The following is a 22224-nucleotide window of genomic DNA, read 5'->3' as shown; positions in this document are numbered from 1 at the left end:
GGCACCACTCATCACCGGTTGCCATTCCGAAAAAGAACCTTTTATCCCAACTCTCTGCCTTCTGCCTGACAGCCAATCGTCAATCCATGTTAGTACCTTGCCTCGAATACCATGGGCCCTTATTTTACTCAGCAGTCTCCCGTGAGGCACCTTATCAAAGGCCTTTTGGAAGTCAAGATAGATAACATCCATTGGCTCTCCTTGGTCTAACCTATTTGTTATCTCTTCAAAGAACTCTAACAGGTTTGTCAGGCACGACCTCCCCTTACTAAATCCATGCTGACTTGTCCTAATCCGACCCTGCACTTCCAAGAATTTAGAAATCTCATCCTTAACAATGGATTCTAGAATCTTGCCAACAACCGAGGTTACATTCAAGATATCATAAATAGAAATGCAGCGTGTTACATTTTACAAACACGGAGTGTAATTTTAGTTCACCCGATAACAGGAGCAGGTCGGAAAGTTGGAGAGAGTGGCATAGGGCATGAATTCCGTTGCCCTTACGGATTTGCCAGTCACCTACTCACCTCCGATGGTATTTTGCTATCAGCAGGGGAGATATTGGTTGGCCCACCACCCTGGAATCCATTGGGGACCTTAAGTGACAAAATAATGACCACTGTGATCCTGGTCTTTTTCCGGGCTGAGGAGGTGGGGGCACCACTATGGGCACCCTGTGCCCAACAGATGCTCCCCCCCCCCACCTCCAGTATGGTCCTCCCATTGCCTTCCTGAACCCAATATCCATTCCCCCTTGCTGGGACCTACCAATCTGGCCCCAACAAAATCTCCCACTCACTTTCTCCTCCATTTCCATGCTTTGTCGTCATGCTGAATTGCTCTCAGTGGCGGTGCTGAGACTAAAGAGCTGCTGGCCACCTGGTTGACCACACAGGGGTGAGATTCTTTGGCTTCCCTGCAGCGTATTTCTCGTGGTGGTGGGGGGGGGGGGGGGTCCGCCATTGGCTGATGGTGGGATCTTTCAATCAATGAGATTTCCCATTGAATCCACCCCATGCCCTTGGAAAACCATAAAGGGAAGTTCCCGCCGGCATAAACAGCCGGAGGATCCCACCCTGGGACTTTTGAGAGTTTAGGGATTTAGGGAGATGCAAGTGTCTCTCACCTTGAGCCCTGAGCCAATTAACGGTCTTACAGCCATAAAATTGTCTTGCAGTGAGCGTGCCAAGAGAAGGTAGTCTAGATGAAGTGGGCCTATCTGTGGGATGCAAATGCATCTGTCCATGACAGTATCGGTAGAAGTGACCACCGTACAGTCCTTGTGGCGACAAAGTCCCGCCTTCACATTGAGGGTATCCTCCATCATGTGTGTGGTATTACCTTTGTGCTAAATGGGATAGACTTCAAACAGATCGAGCAATTCATGACTGGGCATCTATTAGGCTCTGTGGGCCATCAGCAGCAGCAGAATTGTATTCAACCACAATCTGCAACCTCATGGCCCAGCATATCCCTCACTCTACCATTACCACCAAACCAGGGGATCAACCCTGGTTCAATGAAGAGTGCAGGAGAGCATGCCAGGAGCAACACCAGACATACCTAAAAATGAGATGTCAACCTGGTGAAGCTACAACACAGGACTACTTGTGTGCCAAAGAGCATAAGCAACATGTTATAGACAGATCTAAGCGATTCCACAACAAACCAATCTTCAGCTAGAAGTGCCAGGTGGATGATCCATCTCGGTCTCCTCCGGAGGTCCCTAGCATTACTGATGTCAGTCTTCAGCCAATACGATTCACACCACGCAGTGTGAAGAAACGGCTCAAGGCACTGGATACTGCAAAGACTATGGGCCCTGACAATATCCCAGCAATAGTACTGAAGACGTGTGCTCCAGAATTGGCCGCACCCCTAGACAAGCTGTTCCACTACAGCTACAACACTGGCATCTACCTGGCAATGTGAAAAATTGCCCAGGTGTGTCCCATGCACAAGAAACAGGACAATTCCAGCCCAGCCAATTACTGCACTATCAGTTTATTTCTTATGTCTCCATCATCAGCAAAGTAATGGAAGGAGTCATCAACGGTGCTATCAAGTGGCACTTACTCAGCAACAGCCTGCTCACAGATTCTCAATTTGGGTTCCGCCAGGGTCACTCAGCTCCAGACCTCATTACAACCTTGGTTCAAACATGGACAAAAGAGCTGAATGCCAGAGGTGAGAGTGACTGCCCTTGACATCGAGGAAGCATTTGACCGTATATAGCATCAAGGAGCCCTAGCTAAACTAGAGTCAATAGGAATCAGGGGGAACACTCTCCATTAGTTGGAGCCATACCTGGCACAAAGGAAGATGCTTGTGATGGTTGGAGGTCAATAATCTCAGCTCCAGGACATCACTGCAGGCGTTCCCCAGGGTAATGTCCTCGGCTCAACCATCTTCAGCTGCTTCATTAATAACCTCCCTTCCATCATAAGGTCAGAAGTGTGGATGTTTGCGGATGACTGCGCAATATTCACGACTCCTGCAGCAAGACATGGACAATATCCAGGCTTGGGCTAACAAGTGGCAAGTTACATTTGTCAATGACGTCAAATACGTCAGGCAATGAACATATCCGACAAGAGAGGATCTAGCCACAGCCGCTTGACATTCAATGGCATTACCATCGCTGAATCCCCCACAATCAACATCCTGGGGGTTACCATTGATCAGAAACTGAACTGGACTAGCCATATTAATACTGTGGTTGCCAGGTAAAGGCGAGGAATCCTATCACGAGTAACTCACCTCCTGATCACCCAAAGCTTGTCCACCATCTGCAAGGCACAAGTCAGGATGTAATGGAATACTCTCCACTTGCCTAGACAAGTGCAGCTCCAACAACACTCAAGAAGCTCAACACTTTCCAGGACTAAGCAGTTTGCTTGATTGCTCCCCCTTCCACAAACATTCAAACCCTCCATCACCGATGCACAGTGGCAACCGTGCGCACCATCTACAAGATGCACTACAGTAACACACCAAGGTTCCTTAGACAGCACCTTCCAAAACCACAACCACTACCATCTAGAAGAACAAGAGCAGCAGACACCTGGGAAACCCACCACCTGGAGGTTCCCCTCCAAGTCACTCACCATTCTGACTTGGAAAGATATCGTCGTTCCTTCACTGTTGCTGGGTCAACATCCTGGAACTCCCTCCCTAACAGCACAGTGGGTGTACCTACACCTCAATATACAGCGGTTCAAGAAGGCAATTCACCACCACCTTCTGAAGGGCAACTAGTGATGAGCAATAAATAGTGGCCTCACCAGCAACGCCAACATCCCGTAAATGAATTTTTAAAAAATCCATACCATATTATCACAAACCTTTTCTAAAACAAGGGGCGAGGTTTACAAGTGTTTGGGCTATCAGATTATGTTATGAAATTGATTCCTCAGATGAGACGGTTGCCCAAAAAGAAAGATTGGGTAGATTGGACCTATGTTCTCCAGAGTTCAGAAGAATTGGTGATTATCTGATTGAAACATGTAAAAGTCTCCTCGGACTTGTCAAAGGTAAATGTTGGGAGGCTGTTTCCCCTGGTTGGAGAATCTAGAACTCAGATCATAGTCTCAGGATTACTTATCACTGAGAGGAGGAAGAGTTTCTTCATACAGTGGGTTATGAATCTTTGGAATTCTGTACCACAGAAGCCTGTGCACTGCTTTATCTTTCCTTATCATGCACGTGCTCCATAAATGCAGCTCCAATTACTGCCAGCACCCGCATAACTATTATACCAGTTGTATGTTTTGGTGTCCATTATGCAATGGATTTGTTGGCATTTTGCCAAATAAACCTTTTTCTTATCTATAGAAAAAACAAGATAATAGCAGCAATTTTGAGAAAATGGCACTGATTTTCTGATTCACTCACCAATATGCATACTGGAAATTGTGACCATGATATTGATATACATGTATATCATGCCATACGGTCATAACTTCCACATCAATTTATTCCACATCCAAATCAACGTATTCCTCATCTAAATTGTTTCCAGCTGATCACCATCAGGTGGGCAAACACCAGGTGTGATTCAGCACACACGCATTAGAAGGCAGGAAATAATGTGTGTGCTGCTGCTGGTCTTAAAGCTCTGAAGCACCTCATGAGAGAAATTGTCCTTTTTCAAGGTGGATGCCGATATCATGAAATCAACTCAGAAAATATCTAGGAGCAGTACTGCCACCAGCAGGGCACCCCAGTTGGGAAAAGCAGCATAGAAAGCAGCACAAATGAAACCTCCACATTTCTCTTCAATGATTCAAGAAGGGTTGGGTTAGATGGCTGAGTAGAAAGTGAGTGGTCAAGATATGAAATGTCAGAAATATTGTGCAAAGGACCCAGATTCAATGCAGGGAAAGGATCAATAACCTTTCGAGGAGTGGTAAAGTAGGCGTGCACACTATTAACTAAAATTATGTAGTGCAGCAACTGTTAGCATCATTATATATGTTCCTTCCTGCTTAAACATTCTTCTGATATTTATTTAGCATCCCCTGGTTTCGTTTTTGCTGCACTCCCTCCCAGCATATTTTCTTCTGTAACAGCCTTCACTTTGTAACTACATTTAACTCTTTCTATGCACAACATTTGCATGATACATGTTTCCATCCTCCTTGTAGTTACGGATCAATTCCAAGTACGCCAGTTTTGGTGTTTGCAATACAGCCAATTCCTGCCTCTGCCTTTGTAGGAGAAAAGAGCTCAAAAAAGTGGTCTACCATTTTAAGACAGAGATGAGAAGGAATTCCAGTTGTTAGAGGATAACTAGTCTTTGAAATTCTCTTCCCCAGTCCCCAATATATTTAAGGCTGGATCAGACAAATTCCAATTGACCAGGAGGTCAATGGCTAACTGTGGCAGGCAGAAAATGAAGATGAAAATCACTTATTGTCACAAGTAGGCTTCAAATGAAGTTACTGTGAAAAGCCCCCAGTCGCCACATTCCGGCGCCTGTTCGGGGAGGCTGGTACGGGAATTGAACCGTGCTGCTGGCCTGCCTTGGTCTGGTTTAAAAGCCAGCGATTTAGCCCAGTGTGCTAAACCAGCCCCTGGTAGAATAAAGGCCATAATCAGATCAGCTGTGATCTTACTGAATGATGAAGCAGGCTCAGGGTGCCATGTGGCCTTCTCTTGCTCCTATTTCTTCTGTTCTTCTGTTGTTAAAATGGGAGTGGATGAAAAGGGGAAGATAACCAACCACGCTGCATCCTCCTTCTGCCTCTGATGAGATTCTCTACATCTCGAGCCAGGACTTGGAAGAAATGGGGAAGTAAAAGTTCTAGTCCCAGTTTGGGAGTATGACATATTTATTCTCCCTTTATACTTCATCCTGTTCAGTGAAGTACTCACTGGACAACAGCTAGTCCATGCTCGGAACACAAGCAAATTGTAATAAAAACATGCAACATTCTTTCTCTTTTTTACAAATTAATTTCGAGTAACCAATTCATTTTTTCCAATTAAGGGACAATTTTAGCATGGCCAATCTACCTACCCTGCACACCTTTGGGTTGTGGGGGTGAAACCCACGCAAACACGGGTAGAATGTACAAACTCCACGCGGACAGTGACCCAGAGCCGGGATCGAACCTGGGACCTCGGCGCCGTGAGGCAGCAATGTTAACCACTGTGCCACCGTGCTGCCATTCTTTCTCCTCTTTGTAGGTATGGCTGAGACATGAGTCAGTGATCATTGCACAGTGACTTATTACCTTCTAACTGAGCAAATGAACGGCAGCACAGATATATCAACCCTGGGGATTTAAAAAATGATTTAGATACGAGTGCTGTCATCTCGTGGAATCCTGGTTCTGGTAGTGACCCAATGCTAGTTGGATCTCTGGAGCTTGTGTCACCTCCTATTTGTCATTTGCATAGTGCACTGAGGGGGAAGGTCAGATGCAAGATTCATGCTGTTGTCCTGTGAAAATACAGCCCTATGCACGCTGCTGCCTGATCACCGCTGGACAAAGCCGTGGATCTGCATGTCCACTAAACTGTGCGCTGGCTTGTCTAATCGGACACTGAAAGCCCCGAGAGACAGTAACATCCAAGCTGGTTCTAGTGTCTGTCAGTGTCAATGATTAACTATCTCAGTCTACTCAGTCCTTTAAACTATCTGATACCTACCTTCTGCTCCCTCAAGCTTGAGGTTGTATACAGTCAGCCATTCAAGGCTTTTTAGAGGCTGCAATTAACAGGTTTTATTCATCCCAGTGGAGTACTCAAACCTTACATGGGAGGAGAATTTAGCACTGCTAATGGTGATATAAATAAGCTGGGAAAGTGATTTATGTTGGAGAGGATCAAATTGGGCCCAGAATCTCTTTTGTTAGCTATAAAGTGTAAGCAGGACTGAGATTAACACATAACATTTTGGTAGTTATAACATTGCATTTTACATTCTAAATGACTAGACAGGCCCGTGTCTAATGACAGTCATTGAAAATAAATTGAAATGAAAATTTTAAAAGTTACTAAACTTTGTTGCAAATCAATAATGTTCAATTTAAAGGCAAAAGAGTGATTTTTGTTTGTGGACATATTTTACGCTTTCTTACATGTCGAGGTTTCTTACTGTTGTTGACTCTTCCTGGCTCATCCTCTTGAAAGTTAAGATCTGTATCATTCAAACCCTATCTCTTCCTGTGTTTAATGACAAATTGTCAACTGCTATAAAAATTTGTGAATGGCATTTTCCTTTTAATGGTAAAACACAAAAATCTGCAACATGGTATTACTAATGTATATTTTGAGTTATTTAATGCAATTGCTCATTTTGTAACCGGTGACCTTTTAAAGTATATTTTGAAGTTAACTAAAGACTTGGACACATTGTGACTAAATCTCTTCCGTGTACTTGTTGTTTCAGAAGCACTGACAACACTACCAGCACTCCAAGCCAAGACATCAGTAAGACAAAAGGTTGCACAACCAAATGACTCTAGATGTGTCACTATCTGCCTTGCTACCTATTTAATGACTGAAAACTCAAGCAACTGGAAAAAAAAACCTCCGCAATCCAGAAATTCATCTGTTGATTTTTTTTTTTTGAATAAAGCAATGCAGTCGTTCAAATAAAGAAGAATCATAGTACAGGGTGGGGAGGGGGAGTGACAAATGTTCGAAGTTCAACACAGCAATTATAAGATGGAGAAGTTTTTAATCTTTTAGTGCATGATGGTCATATGGTCTTAAGCAGTGTTTCCAAGAGGGAGTGCCAGATGCTTTCACTTCTTTAAAAAAACACCTGTGATGTAATAGCACTTGCTTGGAAGCAGGCAATGGAAAAAATCTGTTACTGACATGTGAAATAAAAAGATCAACTGTCAACAGCTGGAAAACTGATCCTTGAAGCACACTGGAAATTGTGACATTTTACGAGTACAGCACACTGCAGCTCTAATTCAGAGAGGAAAGCACCTTGCAAAACTTTGGCACTCCGCTTGCAAAAAAAAGTTTGTTTGACATTAAAAAAAATGAGTTGTCATGCTACTTTGAAAGATCATCCAATAAGGAAAGTGAAATGCACTTTCAAAGCAAGGAAAACAAGATGTAACTACACCAATGACGCCCCACATGAATATCATCGCCCACAAGTCATGGCGATCAGCCAGAACTCATTTTTTAGTGCACAATTTGAAACTCGTATGAACCATAATTGCTGGAGCTACCTAGTGTTCAAACAAAATGATAAACAGGCCAAGTTTCTATGATATCTGCTTTATCACTCGAAAACCAGCATTTAGGCCACCTGCATCCATGTATACCAAACCCATTCAAAATCCCAGTGAAAGGTTAATGGTTGATTTGAAATGAGTGCATTAGCACCTGCCTCCACTCACTGGATGCAACCTTTCACCTAGGGGCAGAGGGAGGCCCTTCCCAAGGCCTAATAACCTTTTAGTGAGAATTGGGGCCCTTTTCTGAGACAGTGGGCCAAACCAGCTCCCAATTAAGAAAGGGACAGATTGCAGGTGGAATTGAATCCCATCCTAACTTTTGGTCTCTTGACAATAGGTCTTCCTGAGTTCTGCCTAGGCCAGGGTGGGAAATGTTGTTATTCCAAATCAAAATAGTCCTGATTTTAAATCCATGCACCCCCCCATCCCCCACCCCATACTTTGAGAGAATGAAGCATGAGGGAAGTGGGAGCCAAAGTTATAGCAGCATGCTAATCACCTTCTTCATGGAATATGAATGCCCGGTCTATTTTAAATATGTGTTTTGGAGCACATATTGGAGTTCCTAGCTCCAGATAGGCCAATTTAAGGCAGGTTTAACTCCCTTACTCCTTTGTCTACCAATATTCAGGGAATGACCATCTCCAACACCCATCTCCCCACAACCACCTAGCTGAGTACCATGGACCACTCCAGTGTGTCCCTGAAAGTGGCCTCCTTCCATCACAATTCTCATTCCCACTTGCGAGCTGCTGGGAATTAGACCTATACTATGGTAATGGAGTCTGGAGTTAAAATAGGTCAAGTTTCATGTTGATGAGTGCCATATATCAAAGGTCCCAACACTGAACTCGAGTATTGAATGAAAATGGTGTGGGAGAGTTTGGTGGTGGGAGAAGCTGGGGAGAATTTAAGAACTCGTAAATACACATCTGCACACAAATCTATAATAATCGCTTATTGTCACAAGTAGGCTTCAATGAAGTTACTGTGAAAAGTCCCTATTCGCCACATTCCGGCACCTGTTCGGGGAGGCCGGTACGGGAATTGAACCCTCTAGGGTAACCCTTTTGCTCGGAGTATATTCTGTTACCTCGCTTATTTTTTTTTGACTCCCAAGATTCAGAAGTGGTATATTTTGGCTAATTGGTGCAGGTTTCCACTTGGATTGCAGACTGCCTAATGGAACATTTGCATGCAATCAGCTGCTAAGCATCATTTAAATAGCTCCAACAACCATTTACACAACTGCATTCATGCCTACTACACAAAAGAGCTGCAAAAATCCTAGTTAATCAATCACTGTCAATTTATTGACTGACATTGCACTGGAACCTATGCTGTAGCAAGGCAATCGTCTTTGGTTCTGAAAGGCACGCTTCGCAAACCAGAGCAGATAACTGATACCTGAATGCTGTTACGGCACCCAAACAGAGAAGATTGCAGACATGAAGTAACTTGCACCATAAAACTACAAACCATCTTTTTATGACAATTAGCTGCTTTGAGTATATATATCACAAAGTGCTTCATTACCTCAATTACTCTCTTTTCACCGCCCATCCAAAGAATTTATACAATGTCACAGGTCTTTGGATCATAATGCAGAACATAAATACAAACTGCAACTTAAATCTGGAACAGTTGTTATACTGAAATGTCAAATGGACCTCATGCAGCAAATCCTTCTAACAATACAGAACAGGTCACAGAACGGTCTCACATCTTGCTATTGTACAAAGTCCTTAAATTTGCAACAGCTCAAGAGAGTTTCCTTGCTTGCAGAACAACATGGAGCATAATAAACTACAATCTCTTAATTCTCTCAGAGAATGCTACATAAGACAACATTGGCTATGAAGGGTTCGAAGCAATGCATGTGAAGCTGGTGATGTCCGTCATACTCAGGGATGGTGCCATTCCATTCTTGTTAATCTCTTGTCCTCCTATTTACTCATTCCCACATACGATACATTCAACCATGGAAACATTACATGCAGTCTTTTGCATCACGTCAGCACCTTTAGAGCCAATATTACATGATTTTCTTCTGTTTTTGCAGGGTGAGAAGAAAATTACAAATAGCCCGAAGCAAATCAACATTTAAATGTACATCAGTGACAGTCATAAAACTAGCAAACATATCTTAAAACCTCCATATAAAAGAAAATGATTGTCTGAGCAGGAGAGTCTACAAGACTCAGTTTCAAACCGTCCTAAATACTTTGCAAAATCTGTCTGGGCATATGGAACAGTCCAGTATCCATACCTGTCAGGTCACGCAAGAAGTTCTCTACGCACTGCAGTTTACAGTGGAGCATGTGACAACTCTGGAGATACCTGCACCAAAATCCCCAATTAAACAGGTCTTAAACCCAGTTACATTATCTCTTGTGAGTACACTATTGCTCGAGAGGTCTTGACCTCCAGAGTTACTTTCCTCAACCACATAAAGCCTGCTGACATAAACACGATTTCAGACTAGGGTGAGAGGCTTAAAGCTATCAATTTACAGTTATATTAGTCAGTAAAATCTAACATTATTTTTCCCGTGTCAAATCTGACTAGTTTCTCCAGTAAAGATTTGTTTTGGGGTATTGCCACCTTCCTTGTTCCTCATTTGGATTAACTTTTCCTTTTTTTCCCCATCATATAATTTTACACACAAATCTTCTCTTTAAGGCATCCTTCCACATTAAGCATTATTTTGATACAGAAAGGCAGCAAAAGGATCAGATGCCAGACTTTAATCAACACTACTGCTCCTTACGCTGCCCATTGGGAGGAGTATGAGAGAATGGGCTAAATAATTCACCATTGGAATTTCTTTTATTATTCTATACCAGCCCCTACCGCCCCCTGACAGCATGGTTGTATGCAACAATTTACTACCCGTGGAATCACACATGTGGACTCAGGTCCATCATTCAGTGACACTGCACCGAGCTGGTGTACCAATGTGCTGCTATGATTTAGCAATTCTCAATCCGAAAAATATCTAGCCTTTCAATTTTGAAGCTCCACATAACATCCATATGTCAAAAATCCACAGAAAGAAAAAAATCTTGGCATATTGCTATTCTGATGCAGAAGCACTAATTCAGTCCTCAGTGGTTTAAACAGAAAACAGCCAAGATGTTATCCTCATCAATTGGTTTTACCATTGGCAGTCCAACAGAAATTCCATTCATATTTGATTTTGATGCTCCCATGTGTCATGATAAATAAATATAATCATGTAAGTAAGAGTGTCTATCATAACATACATTCTACCCAGGTGTCTTTATTACTGTGGGCTGACAAGCGCAGTTCAAATGGTAACTTTAATCGTGTTTTAGTTTTAGGTATTTTCCTGATTCTTTGATAACACTGATGGCGGCTTGCCTTCCTTGAGCTGAAGCCAAGGCTTTAATAAGGAAGAGGCTTCAGTCAGAAAAGTTGAAAATAAGCTTCAAATGATCGTGCCTCAGTTGCTGGTAATACTCCCACGTAAAGCTATTTTGATTGATTTTAGATTCTAGTAGGAAGTGGTCCTTGCAGAGTGGCGACATGATGACACAGTGGTTAGCACTGCTGCCTCATAGCACCAAGGACCCAGATTCGAGTCCAACCTTAGATGACTGTCTGTGTAGAGTCTGCACATTCTCCCTGTGCCTGCGTGGGTTTCCTCAATTTTGAGGGCCATGAAGAATTCAGCACGAGTTTGTAGAATCGAAAGAAATAACTTTATTTACAATTATTTATATACAACAGCAGCAGTACTCCACCACTGGTCACTCCTCTCTAGCTGGCTCCACACTGGCCAGCTCTATTTATGCAGGTGACTCTGATAATGATTTCTCCGCTCTCCACATTGGGGGAGCTCATACTCACTATGGATTGTGGGATTGTCATTAGTCCCCAGCCAGTAGTAATCAGGCAGGTTCTAACACTCCAGATGCTCTGGTTTCCTCCCACTGTCCAAAGATGTGAAGGTTAGGTGGATTGGCCGTGCTAAATTTCCCCTTAGTGTCCAAAGGTTAGGTGGGGTTATGGGGATAGGACGGGGGAGTGGGCCTAGGTACGGTGCTTTTCCGGATGGTCGATGCAGATTCAACGGGCCGAAAGGCCTTCTTCTGCACTGTAGGGATTCTATAATTCTAAATGGTGAACATGCAAATTGTGACTTCCTTTATCTATATGCCAGATGGAAAATCAGTCCTATAGACTTTGCAAACACCACTGCTGCTGGAAATATCAGATCATAGAATTACCCCAGTACTTTGCCAAAAATGCAGTGTTGCTGAAATACATATTACACCTTAAACTATCAGCAAAAGTCTCTTCTGAAGTACAAATGTTTAGAAGAAAGTGCAAAATTGGATTCTGGTCTCCACTGCAGAATGTGTACTCTCTGGAGTGGAGACCAGGGGCGAGATTCTCCGACCCCCCGGATATTCGGTGGGGGCGGGAATCGCGCCGTGCCGGATGGCGCCCCCTCCCCCCCCGCGATTCGGATGGGCCGAAGTCCTGCTGCTAGGATGCCTGTCCCGCCGGCGTGGATTAAACCACCTCTCTTACCGGCAGGAACAAGGCGGCGTGGGCGGGCTCCGGGGTCCTGGGGGGGGCGCGGGGCGATCTGGCCCCGGGGGGTGCCCCCACGGTGGCCTGGCCCACGATCGGGGCCCACCGATCCGCAGGCAGTCCTGTGCCGTGGGAGCACTCTTTTCCTTCCGCCTTCGCCACTGTCTCCACCATGGCGGAGGCGGAAGAGACTCCCTCCACTGCGCATGCGCGGGGTGCCGTGAGCGGCCGCTAACGCTCCCACGCATGCGCGCCCGGCAATGTCATTTCCATGCCAGCTGGCGGGGCGGAAATCAGTCCGGCGCGGGCCTAGCCCCTCAACGTTAGGGCTCAGCTCCCCCAAGATGCGGAGGATTCCGCACCTTTGGGGCGGCGCGATGCCCGACTGATTTGCGCCGTTTTTGGCGCCTGTCAGCGGACACCGCGCCGATACCGGAGAATTTCACCCCAGAATCCCATTTTGCACTTACTTTGTAAAAATCAAGATGATCTCTACCCATGAGAAACCCAAAGAAGACAGCACTTTTGGGGATAAAGGCAAAAACTCCCTATTTGAATCATAATTGGTAATTTAGTGATGAATACAAAACCTTTGAGCTACTCGGGTGCGATTCTCTGCAACAATGTCCAGGTGCCATAGCGAGCGGGAATTGCCGTGTGTTTCCCGGCGAGGCCGGCAAAACTATTCAACGTTAATTGGCCCACCTAACAAGGACCCACGGGCTTCCCGCCCCCAATGGCGGCTCACCAGCTGATTCAGCGTGACCGTGCTCGCCAGCCCCCCGCTAACAGGTTCGAGCAGTACTTAGGCTGCACTTGCTCAGCCAACCCCAGCCAGCTCACAACAATGGCGCCGAGGAGACCGTCCCCCAAGATTCGGGGATGCTGACCTGGGAAGGCTCCGGAACGCGTTGGAAACCAGGAGGGATGTCCTCTTCCCCCGAGGGTCCTGCAGGGTGAGCTATAGAGCAGCCAGTACTGCCTGGGACCTGAGGTGGCGGCAGCAGTCAGCTCAAGCAGTGTGACAAGGAGGACTGGCGTCCAGTATCAGAAGAAGGTCAACAACCTACAATGGGCAGCCAGAGTGAGTAGGCATCACCGTCACCCTACCCAAGGGAACATCCCCCGGGCGACCCCCCCACCCTTCCTCCATCCCCCTACTGCACTCCCTCCACCCAGCCGTCCAACCCTCCCCTCATCCCAACCCTCCCTTCCCACCCCCCACAACTGTGAACCACGCATGTGGCCAATGATGCCCTCTCGGTGTCCCCTCAGGAAAAGCTCTCCCACAATCTGGCGATGGGGTGCCAAACTTGAGAATCCTCACCTCATTCGAGGAGTGTGTCCTGGAGGTGTCTGGTGTGGCCAAGGATAGGGCGGTCACCCACGTGGAGGCTGGCAGACGCCGCAGAGGTGAGGAACCACCAGCCCCACCAGAGGGCCTGTCTAACGTGAGCAGTGATTGCCTTACTGACTGACCCATCCCACCTACTGACCACGTGTCCATTCTCCCGCAGGTCCACCAGCCGACGGTGCTGGCCCATCCCGCGCTGCTCCCTCCCCTGACTCAGAGGACAATACCTCGGAGGAGAGCTCCGCGGATGCAACTGTTATAGTGGTAGCACAGCTGTCATTCCCACCCTCCACCAGCGCAGATACACACACCTCGGTGGGAGATGTTAGTGGTCAGGCTTCTGGGGCACAATCTGGTGAACACCACACTGCTGCTGACGTACATCTGATGGAGGCAGGAACCCCCATGCAAGACAGCAGCCGAAGGTCTGCTGGATCTCTGGACCTAGCACTATTGCGATTGGGGTGTTGTACAGCACATTAAACAACCCTTTGCACAAACATTTTGATGCCTGTGTCACTTTCTTTCGTGATGCGGGATGTGTAACGACGCCTGAAAATCACGTCTCTACATTTAAAATAACTTATTTTGGATTTTATTTCTCTCATATCAATTATTGACCTGTCCATATCTACAGTGAGCGAGTGGTATGCTAAAGCATACTGCAGATTCCTACAATTACTGCTTGTATCAGGATTGATGGTCCAGTATCGCAGCTTTGCATAAAACATCTAGAGGATATTTCTGAATGGATAACAAAAGGAAACATCAAAGTTGTTTCAAGGTTTTCATGGTGAAAGCAGTAACACTGAGTAGGTCAAATTTATGGTTACACCATGTAATGTTTTGCTCGGAAAGGAGCAATTTTAAGGTAAAATTGGGAAAGTGGTGGCATAATGGTAATGTCACTGGACTAGTAATCCAGAGGCCCATGTGGTCGGAGGACACAGGTTTAAATCCCACCACGGTAGCTGGTGGAATCTGAATTCAATGAATAAATCTGGAATTAAAAACTAGTCTAATGGTTACGACAAAATCATTGTCAATTATTGTAAAAAAACCATCACGTACACTAATGTCCTTCAGAGAAGCAAATCTACCACCCTTACCTAGTCTAGTTCCAAATCCACAATAATTTGGTCAAAGCTTAAATGCCTTCTCAAACAGCAAGCCACTCACTTGTATCAAACTGCTACAAAGTCTAAAAGGAATAAAACCGGATGGACCACCCAACATCGACCTAGGCACTGAAAACAACAACGGCAAATCCAGCCTTGTTGACTCTGCAAAGTCCTCCTTACTAAAATTGGGCGAGCTGTCTCACATACTAGTCAAGCAACAACCTGACATTGTCAAGCACAAAGAACCATAAGCTTACAATCATCATCCCTGGGTATGTCTGTTCCACCGGCAGGACAGACCCACCAGAGGTGGCGCACATGGTCGTAAGTGGTCGGCTAGCAGACCTAAACATCTTGTTTCCCAAGATGTCTCATGGCATCAGGTCATGAGCAAGGAAACATTCTGCTGGTTACCATCTACTATTCCTCCTCAGCTGATGAATCAGTACTCCTACACGTTGAACCCCATTTGGAGGAGGAGGGTGGTAAGGGCACAGAGCATACTCTGGGTGGAGCACTTCAAGGTGCATTACCAAGAGTGGCTCAGTAGCCCAGCACATCAGTGCAAAAGACAAGGTTGAAGTATTTGCAGCTATCTTCAACCAGAAGATGGATAATCTATGTTGGCCTCCACGTGAGGTCAGCATCACAGATGTTAGTCTTCAGCCAATGCATTTCATTCTATGTGATATCAAGAAATGGTTGAAGGTACTGGATACTGCAAAGACTATGAGCCCTGACAAGATTCCGGCAATACTAATGAAGACTTGTGCTCCAGAAGTAACTGCACCCCTAGCCAAGCTAGTCCAGTACAGCTACAACACTGGCATCTATCATTTCTATCATGAGAAAACGATGGAAAGTGTTGGTGACACAGCAATCAAGTGCCACTTACTCAGCAATAACTTGCTCACTGATGCTCAGTTAGAGTTCCGCCAGGGTCACTCAACTCAACCCTGTTGCAGCATTGGTTCAAATACAGAGACTGCCCTTGACATAAAGGCGGCATTTGACCGAGCGTGGCACAAGGTTCCTTAGCAAACTAGAGTCAATGGAAATCAGTGGCAGAACTCTATACTGGTTGGAGTGATAACTAGCATAAGGAAAATGGTTGTTGGAGGTCAATCACCTCAGTGCTGGAACATCACTGTAGGGTTCCATCAGATTCCAAGAACAGCCACTTTCACCTGTGTTGAATCCGTGGTAGGCAGAACGTATAGACAAAAATAGAAATTATAGACCAAGGTTTATTTTGATACAATTACAATACTCCTCCACTCCACTCAGGGTCTCCTTCCCTGACCTGCAGCTAGGCCAGGGTTTTTATGCAACTGGGGCTCTCCTTGTAAAGGGGAAATACCGCCCCCTTAAAGGGGAAGGCCTGCCAGTCTTAAAGGGTATGTTCAAAATCTGGGGAGGCCACGGGAAATCGTATAGGCCTGATCCAGGGACCTCCCTTGGGGTGAAAACAACCTGCTTCATCAATTCATCATCAGGTCAAAAGTGGGGATGTTCACAGGTGATTTCACAATATTCAGCACCATTCATGATCCCTCAGACATTGAAGCAGTCCATGTTCTGAAACATTCCGGGATAATGTGCAGCAAGACCTGTACAATATTCAGGCTTGGCTTAGAATTAGCAAGTAACATTCTGAATTACCCACTATCAACATCCTGGGCATTAACATTGATCAGAAACTGAACTGAACTAGCCATATAAACACTGTGGCTACAAGAAAAGGTCAGAGGCTGGTAATTCTGAAGAGAGTAACTCACCTGGCTCCCCAAAGCCTGTCCACCATCCACAAGGCACAAGCCAGGAGTGATGGAAACGACTCTACCTGCCTTGGTGAGTGTAGCTCTAATAATACTCAAGAATTTAACACCATCCAGGACAATTCAGCCCACTTGACTGGCACGCCATTGACCACAATAAATGTTCATTCCCTCCACCATGGACGAACAGTGGCAGCAGTGTGTACCATGTACAAGATGTACTGCAACAACTCACAAAGGCTCCTTTGACAGAACCTTCCAAACCCACTAAGAAGGACAAGGGCAGCAGATACATGGGAACATCACCACATGCAAGTTCCCCTTGAAGCCACAGACCATTCTGACTGGGAACTATATTGCCATTCCTTCACAGTCACTGGGTCAAAATCCTGAAACTTCCTTCCTAACAGCACTGTGGGTGTTCCTACAACACATGGACTGCAATGCTTCAAGAAGGCAGCTCACTACCACCTTCTCAAAGGCAATTAGATGGCAATAAATGCTATCATAGCCAGTGAAATTCACATACCATGACGGGAAAATTGTCTTCCTCAAAAGAACCATGTGAAACGTATCTGTCTTGGTGATGAATGCGTAGAAAAGTCTCACGAAAATGTAAAAAGGAAGCAAAGGGAAGAATTTGAAATGGCCCCCGTGACTTTCTTCACCTATTTCTACACAAAATTGAGTTCTGATTCACAATAACGCACTAATGATTGATATTTCTTTTTTAATGTCATTCTGCATCTCATTATTCATAATTATTGTTTCTTTGCCCTGATTTTGTTTATCTTTTTTGTGGTTTCTTTTATCTTCCTTTGTTGCTTCTCATGTTCTCTTCCTCTTCTGTTGTATAATTTAGTTTGTTTCCCTCACTCTTCCTTCCCTCTGTCCTGCAATAAATAGTATGGCGATTGGAAAGGACTTCAAGAAAGGACTGGGGCTGTTTAGCACAGGGCTAAATCGCTGGCTTTGAAAGCAGACCAAGGCAGGCCAGCAGCACGGTTCAATTCCCGTAACAGCCTCCCCGAACAGGCGCCGGAATGTGGCGACTAGGGGCTTTTCACAGTAACTTCATTGAAGCCTACTTGTGACAATAAGCGATTTTCATTTAATTTCACGAGGACATAGCAAGGCTGGTGGAATAATAGGTGGACATATGACAGATGAAATTCAACACACAAAAGTATAAGATGATAAATGTTGGTAGGAGAAATGAGGATCAACAATAAAAGCTAAACTATCATTTTAAAGAAAGTGACAAACAGAAATCTGGGGGACTTTGCACACATATTTTTGAAAATGACAGGACAGGTTAACAACGCAATTACTAAAGCATATGGAATGTTGGGCTTTATAAGTAGAAGCATAGAGCACAAAAAAACAGGAAGTTGTACTAAATCTATATACAATACTAGTTGCCCACAGCTGGAGTATCATGGCAAATTCTGGGCATCACAATTTAGGAAAGACATGAAGACTTCAGAGAGAGTACAGAAGAGATTCATTCGACAGATTCCAAGGATGGAGGATTACGGTTATGTGGATAGACTGGAGAAGATGGGGTTGTTTTCCTTAGTCCAGATAACGTTAAGAAGGGATTTGATAAAGGCATTTAAGATCATGAAAGGTTTAGATGAGTAAGTAAAGAGAAACTGTTCCTGATGACTGAAGGGTTGATAACTAGATTTGAGACACAGAATTGAGGCAACTGGCTAAAGAACCTAAGGAGACATGAGAAAAATATTTTTCAGCAACGAATGGTTAACATTTGGAATGCATTGCCTTATTAGCATAATGGAAACAGATTTAATGGCAGCTTTCAAAAGGAAATTGAATAAATTCTTTAAGGGGAAAACAAATCACTGAAATATAGGCAAACAGTGGAGAAGTTGGACTGACTGGAATACCCTTTAAAATAGACAGCGCAGACTTGATGGCTGTTTGCTCTGTTTATTTCTAAAGTTTAGAATTTAGAAACTGAACAAATAAGACGAGAATATTTTTGATCATTTAACAGTCAAGTGCTGGGTGCCGCCATACCATTCAAAAAAAGTTTAACGTGCATACTGCTACAAGTATAAACTATATTTAAATTCTAATTCTATTTTCCAAATGTGATTCATAGCTTAGAAGCATAACTTGTGAAAATTAACACAAGAATATTATGCAAATGATTTTGTCTTCGATACCTTCCCTGGGGTGTGATGCCATTCAATTCTAAGTGAAAATAATGAGAAAACAATAAGGTGTCTTTTGTCCATTAAACATATGTCAAGTGAATGTTCCTCAGATAATACTGAGGATTTGGATATTTCAGAAAGGGTCAGGCTGGTTGACATTTCGGTAGTTATGCAAAAGATGGAAAAACTGTAATTATTTTGTATGCTCAGATATATTGTGATGATTGGGGGTCCAGATGGCCAGGAGCTGGGGGGCCCTGCATAGGCTTAATTTTACAAGGCTGGTGGAGCAAATGGAGGAGGAGTTCACGAGGTGGGACGCGTTGCCGCTGTCCTTGGCGGGTAGGGTACAGTCAATCAAAATGACGGTGCTCCCAAGGTTTTTGTTCCTGTTCCAGTGCCTCCCCGTGTTTATCCCGAAGGCTTTTTTCCGGCGGGTTAACAGGAGTAACCTGTTTGTGTGGGCGCGAGGGACTCCGAGGGTGAGAAGGGTGTTCCTGGAGCGGAGTAGAGACCGGGGGGGGGGGGGGGGGGGGCTGGCGCTGCCCAACCTCTGTGGGTACTACTGGGCCGCCAATGCGACGATGGTGCGCAAGTGGGTGATGGAGGGGGCTGCATGGAAGAGGCTGGAGACGGCGTCCTGTGTGGGTAAGAGTCTGGGGGCACTGGCAACGGCGCCGCTGCCGCTCCCTCCAAGGAGGTATACCACGAGCCCGGTGGTGGTGGCGGCCCTCAAAATATGGGGGCAGTGGAGACGGCATAGGGGGGAAGTTGGGGCCTCGGCGTGGACCCCATTACGGGGGAAACCACCGGTTCGCCCCAGGAAGAACAGGTGGAGGGTTTTCGGGGTGGCACAGGGCAGGGATACGAAAGTTGGGGGACCTGTTTGTGGACGGGAAGTTCACGAGCTTGGGTGAGCTGGGGGAGAAGTACGGGCTCCCCCCGGGGAACACCTTCAGGTACTTACAGGCAAGGGCGTTTGCCAGACGGCAGGTGGTGGAATTCCCGCGGCTACTGCCACACACAGTACAGGACAGGGTGCTCTCTGGGGGGGGATCGGTACAAGGGTTCTTTAGGCGGTGGCAACCGTTCTTAGACTTTCTGGCAGAACGATAGACATTGGTCAATGGCAGCAGCAGCTCAGCAGGGGGGGGGGGGGGGGGGTTTACTTTATTTTTGTTTATGTTATTTACACTGGAGGATCTGAGGGGGTGTATACACCTGTTGTGTTAAGTCAGGGTGTTAATGTTAATTTATTATTTATGTACGGGTGGGGGGGGGGGTTGCCTTTTAGATTGTGTTTTGTACTTAACCCTGTTGGGTTCTTTTTTCTTTCTCATTTTGTTATTGATATTTTATGAAAACCTTTAATAAAAATTATTTTTAAAAAAAGATATATTGTGATGAGCTAAAAAAGAAAGATGTCAACATTTACATCATATTCAAAAAGTTTGTTATGATTTATGTGTAACAAGTTGGCATAGGGCTCTGTTACTTTACCCAAATTTCCATTATTTTCTGGTTAACCATAACAATGAGTGCCAGCAAGCTAGTCAGTGTGGAGATCATGATTGGCAATCCTAATCCTATGCTGATACACACTCCCTGCAATGGACACGGATTCACAAATAGGGTTAGCCAATCTTTAATTGTTTAATTAAATAGCAATAGAGCAAATTATACCACTCCTTATAGTGTGGTGCCAAGATCAAAGTAGAGATTGGGGATCCTGGCCTGTAAGCTTCAAATATAGAGACATTGGGTGGGATTTCCTGACCACCATGCCGCGTGATTTTTCGGTGGGGAGGTGGGCTGCCAGTGCGATCTACCGGTCCTGCCATTGTCAACATAATTTCCCGTTGACTTCAGCTCTCGCCACCGGGAAACCCATGCGCCGGCGTGGGACCGGAATTTCCCACCGGCCTGAACAGCCAGGAAATCCCTCCCTTTATCACCAAGCCTTTAGAAGTTTCAACCTCAAAATTTAAGAAAGTTTTGCTGACTATTGTTCATCAGCGTTGGTGAATACTCAAGTACCAGTCAGTTACATCAGACAGTTTCTAGTCTGGACATTTTGACATGTTATTTGGCACATACCTTAGTACAAAATTGAATTGAACCTGACCAGAGTATCTCAGATAAACTGAGATCCCGCACAATCATTGAGTTGAAAATGGTTACAGATGAGCAACTGATTCAGTAAATCTCCCACCTGAAAACAGTAAAGTTATGTTGGGAAAGGAATATAACTTGCTAAAAGAGTTCAATAAAGTAGTTGGTTTAAATCTTAAAACAGTTGCACTTAATTAAAGTTAATTTAACACTTTGTGGTTTAAAAGATAAACACCAATGTTAACCCAAATAACTTTTGGCTTTCTCAACGAGAAGTCCAGAAATTCTCTCATGGTTGAGATACCATAAGAGCTTCCATTCATTACAAATCTGACATGACAAATCCATTTCCAAATTTCAACTCATTTAATCAAACAAAAATACTGTAATTATCTGTCTGTATAAATCATATCAGTAATGAACATAAGAAGGTGGCACTTACTTCTTGGTTCTCTAGGTCCATCCACTGTAACCTTTATAGCTCTGTGATAGGTGGCCACTTGGGGTGGGTTTGTGAATACTGTGATTGTCAATGTAAAACTTTTACCTGAAAAATATAGTTACATTTAATTTTACTTATAATGACCATTATGTCCAAGCCTCCCATCAACAACTATTTCTGTTTTGCAGCATTACGATAGTGCGGATTTAGATAGCTAAGAGCATCTATACTGGTCATTGCAATCCTGAGGTGAGTGTTTCCCAAGTGACAGAAAGTGACTTGCTTAAAATAATGTTAACTCAAAGTCACAGGTTGATTCCGTTATTGATTATAATTCTTTCTGTTGCTCATTATACATTGCATTCTTCCCAGCCTGTTAACATGGAAATAGGAAACTGTTCTTAATGCCAAATAATATCCCATAATATAAACAATCATGTATGGTACAATCATAGGTATTGGTAAATGGTATAAGCTAATTTATGAGTGCGAAAAACTTATAATTCAACAACAACTTGAATTTATTTGGCTTAGGAAAATGTCCCAAAGCCCTTGCCAGATGTATAATCAGCCAAAGGAGGGGATATTAGTATCAGTGACTAAGCATTTTTGTCAAAGATGTGAGTTGAATGAGTATCTAAAAGAGGACAGGGAGCCGGGGAGAGTATGGGAACTAACTGGCTCATGTCTACCACTGGAGGGACAAAGTAGGGCGGATGCACAAGATCAGAGTTAGAGGGACCCAAAGTTCTGAGGAAATAGATATGGAACTGGAGGCAAGACAATGAAAGGACTTAAGCACGAGGATAAGAATTTTAAAATCATAGGCTTTGAGGGTACGGTTGCCAATGTAGTTCAGCTGGTCAGTTTTGTCTGCTTACATGGGGATTGGTGTCAATATTAATGGGTCCAATTGACATCCCTATGCTGTGGGGACAGGAATCCCACGTCAGCCCCTT

The 22224-nt window shown here is 44.6% G+C and overlaps 1 protein-coding gene across 6 annotated transcripts in view; it reads right to left on the bottom strand.

The window, feature by feature from the left end:
* The window catches only part of LOC140410681 (runt-related transcription factor 2-like), a 257444-nt gene that overhangs the window by 132883 nt on the left and 102337 nt on the right, over positions 1 to 22224 (bottom strand). For all 6 annotated transcript variants that reach the window (XM_072499075.1, XM_072499069.1, XM_072499071.1 and 3 more), the window contains one exon: positions 21266 to 21370. In XM_072499075.1, coding sequence (XP_072355176.1) covers positions 21266 to 21370 — 105 coding nt within the window. The remainder of the gene's footprint in view (positions 1 to 21265; positions 21371 to 22224) is intronic.

The sequence above is a fragment of the Scyliorhinus torazame genome, chromosome 4 (genome assembly GCF_047496885.1).
Source record: "Scyliorhinus torazame isolate Kashiwa2021f chromosome 4, sScyTor2.1, whole genome shotgun sequence".
NCBI lineage: Eukaryota > Metazoa > Chordata > Chondrichthyes > Carcharhiniformes > Scyliorhinidae > Scyliorhinus > Scyliorhinus torazame.
This window is presented reverse-complemented; position numbering and strand designations above follow the sequence as displayed.